We start from the raw sequence: 8,979 nt of genomic DNA, 5'->3' as shown, positions 1-8,979 counted from the left end.
CTGCGCATGAAAGGGTTTTTTTTTTTTTTTTTCATACAGTGATACCCTCTTACTGTGTCTTGTACATAATACATGGCCATGTCCTCAATGGCCAGAGAGTTGAGCTGCAGGAAGAACTAGTTCTTGCCTGTGTCAGCAGGGATGAAGGTGCAGTCCTGGAAATCTGGGAATTGGCCTGTGCTCCCGATCAAGCACTCCATCCACTGTGGAGCTTTCCCAGGAGTCAGCCAAATGCACGTCGTGACCAAGGTACTTATGAAACCCATGTAAGAGTGCAGGTGAGGAAGAGTGTGGGGGGGGGCTTCACCAAGCTAGGCTGTGTTGTGAAGGATTCATAACCTCCACCACTTGGGTTTTTAAATTTTTTCTTCTAAGACCCCCTAAACATGAGTTTTGAAGACTTTATTTTATGAGTCTTCAAAGACTTTATTTTATGAGTAGCACCTGAGACTCTTATCTAGCAATTTGATTTTAAATGAGTGAATTTTGAGCATATTCACAAAAGGAAGTCTCCCCACACTTATTTTGCCATAAAAACAATAAAAAATGGAGCAAACAGGTTTATCTTAAGCCAACCATACTGCTCAGTGCCCACATTTCCTGTATCAATTAACCAAATGTGTAAGAAACCTTGTAAAATTCCAAATCAATGATATTGCTGCAAAAAGATTATATCCAGGTAAGCCCATGGCCTTGTGAACTCATAGAGGGCTAAATAAGGAAGGAGAACAAAGGAAATGAAGTGCTCAGGCTGTGCTGCTCAGATGGCCTCAGCTGCCTGGCCACCTCAGCTTTTCAAAGAAATCTCACTTGTTTCTTAACTCTCAGTTTCCTGTGGGTAACTCTCTTTAGTGTGACCTTCCATGGACTACTAAAGGGTCAGATCACACAGGATTCTCAGGGACAAAGAAGTAATACTGAGTCTTTCCCATCCCACACCCAGGCAACTGCAAAGAAGTAGGAACACCAGGACCGTCTCTGAGGGAAGCTGCTATCAGATACACAAGGACCCACAACATCTACATGGTGCCTGCAGAGTCAAGACCCGCACACTACCTTGGCCTGTGAGCAGATTTCTCCTGTCAGCATCCAAAGTAGTTTGTATGTGAGACTGGGATGGAGAACAGGAGAGCCAGAGTGAGAGCTGGCTCTATGCACTGGGCCATCCTGAGTCTGGCAGTGTTGCTCTGAGTTTCAGTCCTGGCTGAGTGTTTTCTGTTCCTCTGACTTCATGGGTTGCTGCTGCAGGCTATGACCATGTAAACAAAATGTTGAAAATTTTTCTTTACTATGAGATCATCATATTATGAGTGTAATTTTAATTTTTGGAGAGTCCCTTCATGGAAACACTCTTGGTCATGCTTCTGACTCTACCTTGACCTACAAATCTGGAAGCACTGAGTGACTGTCATAGTCCATCATAATCAGATATAAGTTTTTGGAAGATTCCTCCTGACTTGCTCTCCAGTGTCTCTACATCCTGAAAGAGATAATGTGCTGTTCCTGATACAAGAATAGGTCCTAATTCAGGTACCTAACTCAGGCAGATGCTGTGCCACTGAGATGTATTCCTGGTCCTCTGTTCCTTTGTATGAGACAGCCCATTTCCTTCACATATTTCTCTTATAAACTATTGTGTCTCATTGGCATCATACTTGAGGGTTTGGTTGTCATTCTATAATTAAAATAGGCTTCTTCAAGTAGCATAAGTTTCTGAAAATGTCGACCCCCTCAGTTTCTTCTGTCTGGACCAGGGCCTGTAACCATTTCTCTGTGACCAGACCTGCCTTTGGCTTGTAAGATCCTTATGTGATCTTTTTTTACTTTTCTCCCTTGAGATTTCAGGGGCCTCTGGACGAGAATGATGTGACCTCATCCTGGATGACTGCTGTTCTCCAGCCATCCACCATCCCCCTTACATGTTCTCTGTGCTCTGTACCTCCAGCTTCTTGTGCAGCAGGACGTAGGGCTCTGCTGTGACTCTGGATGTCCTGACTTGTAGGAGAGCAGGCTGTGTGAGGGTTAAATTGCTGAGCACAGTGCTTTCTGGATGTCCAGGAAAGCTCAGAGACACAGCCTCTAAAGATAATGCTGCAGCTGCCCAGGGGGCTGAATGTCACACCAAGTATTACTGAGTAACAACACTGTCAATCACAGAGACCAGAGAGTTCTCTTAGGCAGAAAATTGACCGCCTTTATTCAAACTTCTTTCACTGTTTTTTACTCACACCTGAATCTTTGGAATAAATACAAGTTGTCAAGGAAACCTTTGGTCTTTACCCCTGAGAGAGTTCTGACCTTCTAGGATTCCCTAAAACCATATTATTTTTCTCTGCTTAAGCCTTCAGGGTGCATTTATTTTTAGGAGATTTTGGTTTAGACCAAGGCCCCATTACTGTACTTTCTTTGTGATCATTCAATCTGTAATTTTATGTATTTCATGGACTCATGAAAATCATGTTGGTTATTTTATCCATAATGTTGTAGATTTGAATGTGTGGGTAATGATTTTTGTATGCCTTACAGTTTCAAGTGAAAGGGAGACTCAATTTCAGTGGCAAAATTTAAACTCTTACATGAGTCAGGGTTCTATGATCAGTAATTGAAAAATCACATTTCCATAATCAGGACTGAACACTAAACAAAAGAGAAGAAAGAATTGAGAGATTTCTGGTTTTCTGGTGGGCAGAATTGAAAAGGTCCAACAGAGGAGATATATCTACCTCTCAGGTGGTGATGTGTTCTGGAAGGTATCCTCGTTTTATCTTTGAAACAACAGAGAGACATGGGACATTACATCAAGAAGAGGAAATCCCTAGTCCTTAACCTCAGTATATCTCAGGGTTGATGCTGGTCGATCACAGGTACAGAGCAGGGGGAGGAGATGGAGGTGCATCTGACTCCCCAAGAGTAGTGTGAGTGTGAGGTCTATGGTCATATCTGAGGGACAGTGGCCTGAGTGTGAGAACCTGACCTCAGCTCTGTCTTCAGGAAGCAGGCATCTGTGTTGGTTCAGTGTTCAAATGATTTTTTCTTTCCATAGTGTATGTTCCTGTTTCAAAGAAGACCATGACCAAACAAAAATATATTGAAAAGACCATAACTAAAAGAGTAATAGTAAATATACAGATCTTTCAATTATGTTAGGACAACTAAGATATATGTGACTGACAATTATAGAACTAACTGAAGTAAAATGCTGAGATAAAGCAAAGAAGAAGTGTAAAGGAAGAAATATGAAAACCTATTTAGGAAAAAAATTAGTGAGTATTATGAAACTACATTTTTTGATTTTACGTATTCTAATTATTTCATACTTTGAAATCAGAAAAGATAAGAGAGAAACAGAGACAGAGAGAGACAGAAATGGACAGAGAGATAGAGATAGAGTCAGACAGAGACAGAGACACAGACAGATATTACACTGAATTAGGCTATATTTTATGATTCCATAATTTCTAAGATCCAAAACAAACATGGTCCAAGGTCAATTCACTGTCCTTTGACAGAATGGGAAAACAGAAACCTGGGGATACTGCCCAGAGTCCAGTCAGGCTGTCCCTCTTCCTTTCACAGAGTGCTGGGGCTGATCTTGGTGATCAGACTTCCTGTGATGGCCAAGCAGGGGAGAGGGCTGTATGTTCTCAGACCCTCTACACAGAGATGGGAAGGATTTAATTTCTTAATGCAGAGCATTTATTTCTACATGAGACTACTCCTTGTCATTGGGAAAAATTAGATGAATTTTTAGATGATGATGATTTAACATTAAAAAGAAACATAATTCTGACAAATTCATAAGTTTTTTCAAGATAGATACAAGTCTTGTTTTCCCATCGAGTGATATACAAAGGAGATGAAGAAAGCTGAAACATAAATATACACTTATGCCATTAGACTTAACAGAAAATGTTTACTTGGACTTGGACACATTATATGCCATCTGAAGCCTCTGAATTTTGGGGTCTCCTCGGATCACAGGATTTTAAAGCAGAGAGGAAACCCTAGAGGCTACCAGGAAGCACTCGATTGCCAGCTTCCTTTCCTGCACCTGAGTGTTTTTCTGTGGATCAGAGCAGGGACGTTTGTGTCTGAGCTCGCACTGATGTCCCCTCTCTGTGAGTCTGGCATGGTAATACAGGGCCATGTCTTTAGGTGTCATGCTGTTCATTTGTAGATACAGTGTGCTCTTGTCATTCTGTCAGAATATGGTCAATGGGATCCTCACAGTCAGCATAACGTATTTCACTGCTTTCAGATTTTATTTCAGAGATGCACTCCAGCTGCTTTCCTGAGGCTTGACAGATCCTGCTCCTCCAGTAGTCACTGAAGGTGAATCCTAAAGTTCTTCATGAGAGTTTCAAGGAGGCCCCAGGCTGAATCAGGCGTCCAAAGGCCTCAACCAGCTGCACTTCAGCCTGGACACCCACAAACAAAGGGGCATTCTGCTCAGGAAACTGTCACATATGTCCACTGTTTATTCCATTCAAGTCCACTTCCCCATCCCGTATACTTTTTTATCAATAATTTACCTCTCATAAGTGCAACCTGGAAAACCCAAATCAATAGTGAACATCTGTGTTGTGTCCTAATCACCAAGTGAGAAACAACTGGGCATCCAGGGCTGGGCTCCAATGCAGAGCTGTGGGGTCAGGGCTGGGTTGCTTTTCATCGGCACAAAGAGACCCTATTTTCATGGACTCCTACTATATAAAATGTGCTGTGGTAGGACATTCAGAGAAGCCAGTGTCCACACCAGATGTGACTGCACTGGATGAGTTTGGGAGCAAAGATGATTTCAAGAGAACATGATAATTCAAAGGGCTGGGGATATAGCTCAGTGACACTTTGCCTGCATGATGTCTGGTGGTAGGTTGAGAGCTGGATTCCTAATACAAAAAAAATGGTAATTCGAATAATAGTGTTCAGTTGTATTCTCAACTGTTCATCAACTTTGATTTTTATCCATATACACGGGTCATGCTTTCTATATTAATGATGCTTGCTTTGTAAACATGTGAAATGTTGAGTGCTGTGAGCAGCTGTTTTCTCCACATAGGATATGATGCCATGTGAATGTCACCCCATTGTCGTGGGCCCTGCTCTCCTGATCTGTGAGCAGACTGATTCCAAATCCACGTCCTGGACTCACCTGTTGCAGTGTTCAGACCCCTCTCCCTGTGGTGAGACGGTGAGTGACTGTAATATATTTTGCTCTTTTCTGAAAGGAAAGAGCACCCGCCTTCTTGAGGAGCCTGCTAATGAGTTTCTCAATTCCCCTGTCATTATCTTCCTCTGTTCCATTTTTTCTACCTTCATTTTTCTATTTTTTATTTTTATTAATTTTTATCAATCTCGTTTACTGTATACTTGTAACTTGTTTACTTCATCAGTCATTCACAGCTTATGTGCTGTAGGGTCCCTCAGGAAATGTGGTTTAGGACACAGAGGGAGCACAGAGGCTGACAGGAAGCACTTGCTGCCCAGCTTCCTTCTCTGCACCTGCTCTTGGGACCTGTCCTGTGCTCTGTGGATCCTCCTCTACCTCTGCTGGTCATGGATGCCTCTGAAGGAAGGTTTGCTCCTGGCTTGCAATGCTGTGTATCCAGAAACAGATGGTAAATATGCTATCTATACTTAATGGAATTCTACTCACTTACAAAGGAGGACAAATTTAAGATATTCATAGGAAAATGTGTGCAACTTGAAAATACAATGTTGAGAGAACTAAATCAGACTCAGAACCTTAAATACAATATAGGACTTTTTATTTGAGTAAGAAAAAGTGCAAACAGAGCATGGAAAAGAAAGGCTAGAAGAAGACACATGAGCATATCTTTTGCAAATGGGGAGAAGTCTGACACAACCTATATGAGAAAACGAGAAGAGAAAGGACTGATGTAGAACACAAATATAACTTCCCTTCAGTCTAATAACCTAAATGAGTGTAAGCCTTATGCATCACACATGTTAGACAACACCAATATCATCACATCAATAAAATGGGGAAAAGGAGATTCAGAGGGGAGAGAGGCAGAAAAGAAGAGGAAGGGGATTTAGAAGAGAATCAAGCTGTGTTACACACTTGTACACACTTCACAAAATGATTGTAAACTGCCTGCACTGCATATATGTACTAACAAAAAGAAATAAAATTAAAAAATTTAGAAGCTATCACTGTAGAGTGTCTTTAGCAAAGCCAGGAAAGGAAGGGAAAACCACAGACTCTAACATCAAAGCAGCCCCAGGAACTTGCAACTGGTCAGGAGCCTCAAAAGAGCTCAGTGTGTCTTGTGCGACACCTGCTGTCCTTAGTGCTCACGAAGGGAGGAATTTGTCAGCTCCCACTGATGTCCCCTCACTGAGTCTCCTGCACAGTAATTCATGGCCGTGTCCTTGGGGATCAGGCTACGCGGTGTGAGTGAGAGTTGGCTCTTGGAAGTGTTCCTACTGATTCCCACTCGAGATTGAAGGGCTGAGTTATAACTTGTGCCTCCATTTGCCCATAGAGCACCAATCCACTCCAGCACCTTCGCGGGAGGTTGAGGGACCCAACTGACATCATAGCTGGTTACAGAGAATCCAGAGACTGTGCAGGTGAGGGACAGGGTCTCTGAAGGCTTCAACAGGCCAGGTCCTGACTCCTGCAGCTGCTCCTGGGACAGGGCACCTGAGGACAAGGAGCATAACTTTCAGTCAAGCCCACCCAGCTCCCTGTGCCAAGGTCCCTCTCCTGAACGTGAGAGATGCTCACTGCAGGGAGTCACCACCAGGCATAAGAGCAGAACCAAGAACTCCATGATCAGTGAAGGCTCCTGTGGGAGGAGACTGGGGCTTCTCAGCCAGAACTGGCTTTTCATACTTAGCCTGCTGCTGCTTTGCATGAGGGAGGCCCTGTGAGTGGCACCCAGGGCAGGGTCTTTTAGTGCTTCCCGGGGAGAGAGATTTTCACAGGATGGTCCGAGATGACTCCTGACATTGAAATCCAACAGCACGTCTTCTGTAGCCTTCACATTTACACACAAAGTGAAATTAAACACTGGGAAGAATTTGCTGATTGTGAGCAGTTTATGTGAGGATCTTTATCATTAGAATATTTATGTCCTGGACATTTTCTGACCTGCTAACTGAATTCACTAATGTTGCCCTTTCCATTGGGGGTTTGTACAAGGGCAGAGCACTGTGTGTCTGTAGGGTTCTTATTGGAGATGGAGAAAAGTGATTCAAAAAATAAATTTTCTTCTTGGTGAAACACTGTGCTTCTCTGCACGACTGCCTTTTGAAAAATTACTGTTTCATTCTTGTATGTGATCTTCAAGGACAATATCAGGGCCTTGTTTTGTAGATCTGCATGGTATCCTGATCTGTGGAAGTCTAAGGGAGTCCATGAATCACCACCTTAGCCAATTCTTGAGTTTGTAAAATCAGTAGTCTCTACTGCTATCTGGAAATTCTGGAACTCCTCAGGGCATGCAGATATTCTGCCCTTCCTCCTGCATCCATGACCCTGAAAGCTCACATTTTTATAATGAAACAAATTTCTAGACCTGAAGCGTGCACATTTTTAATCATAGAAAATCCTCTTATCTTAAAAGTCTTTGTCTTGTACTTAAATCCTTCTTTGTATATTTTTCTCCATCACACTTACTATAAACTTTTTCTGAAAAACATGGCTAAGCCCAGTTGGTTAGTACATTTTTTATTTGACTGCTTGCCAATATCTAAGTAAGACATCTAAGTAATACCTAAGTAGCAGACATTTAAGTAAGCTTGAATCAATGCTCTTAGATTAATACAAGCATAGTTCAGACAAATGTTCAAGACAGTAGTTTAATAATTTACAATGCACAACAATTGTTTTAAATTGAGCTCCTCAACCATCACATGTTGATAAAACTGAGATGTTAGTACCTAAGTATGCCTTTGGTGTAAGAAAATCATTGCCTCCTTGGCAAAGTGATTGTGTTACTATGAAACCTTTTAGTGTGGCCAGAGCCATCAGTAAAAATGGTACATGAAGGTGGAATGAACAACATAAGCAAAGTGAAATGAACAACTGTTAAAAATTGTAATAAGCTACATGTGGCAGTGCACAAGTCTAATCCAAGCATTAGGAGACTGTGGAAAGAAGATCCTTGCAAGTTCGAGACCATCCTGTGCTAAAAGTAAGTTCAAGGCCAACCTAAACTGCACAGTGAAACCCTATCTCAAACAGAAAAAAAATTTCAAGACCTTGGGAGGTTTCTAAGATCCATGGATTTCTTCTATAAATCAGTTAGTGCCCATGGTAATGGCATAGACTGTAAAATCAAGCCTTCAAATACCTCACCCGGAATGGTGTTCCTGATAATATGAAGAACATCACTTGACAAATGATTACCTCCCTTCTGACCCATTTTGAGTTTGCACCGGGTAAGTTGATATTTTCTTTGGAATGTTGATTCCTTTAGGAATTCAGAGAGCACCATCCTAGCTGCAGAAAATGGTCATAGACAATGTGGATTGACTATCATCCTTTTTTTTTTTTTTAAGTCCTGTAAGGTCCTCAGTGTAGATTTTATTGGTTTTGTTCTGTATTGTTTTGATGCATTCTATTATACCTGATGATATAGACAACTCAATTTGAAAATAGCAAGAGGCACAATGGTAACCACTTTTGATCACCTGGTATTCTATTTTTGCATCACGTGCTATGCCCACCCTTCTGTTCTAACTGACTCTTAGCCATGTTTGTGTTTATTCTCTTCAAAAAAGTAATAAGAACTGCGAGAGTAATAAAACCCTAAAAGTATAATTGTTACTGTAAAAAAAGAGAGAAAAGTAAGGTGGACTAAGGGATATAACTGCAGGTATGTTCGAGAGTGTAGGATGGAAAACCATATAACTGAGCTTTTGTTTGATCATTGAATGGAACTGTCTCCAATTCCACTGTATGAATGTTCATTTTATATGCTTTAATTTAGTGATATGGACAAGTGT

At 41.6% G+C, this 8,979-nt stretch overlaps 1 gene segment (V, D, J or C); it reads right to left on the bottom strand.

Annotated features, from left to right (window-relative positions):
* Positions 1 to 6,311: 6,311 nt before the first annotated feature.
* Positions 6,312 to 6,800, bottom strand: LOC134477445 (Ig heavy chain V region PJ14-like). The segment is given in 2 exon segments: positions 6,312 to 6,670; positions 6,755 to 6,800. Coding segments are annotated over 2 exon segments (405 nt in total).
* Positions 6,801 to 8,979: the final 2,179 nt, after the last annotated feature.

Source organism: Cavia porcellus, unplaced genomic scaffold (assembly GCF_034190915.1).
Source record: "Cavia porcellus strain 051 isolate PalLab524CR breed Dunkin Hartley unplaced genomic scaffold, mCavPor4.1 scaffold_8, whole genome shotgun sequence".
Taxonomy (NCBI): Eukaryota; Metazoa; Chordata; class Mammalia; order Rodentia; family Caviidae; genus Cavia; species Cavia porcellus.
Note: the sequence above shows the minus strand (reverse complement) of the source record. Positions and strands in the feature narration are given on the sequence as shown.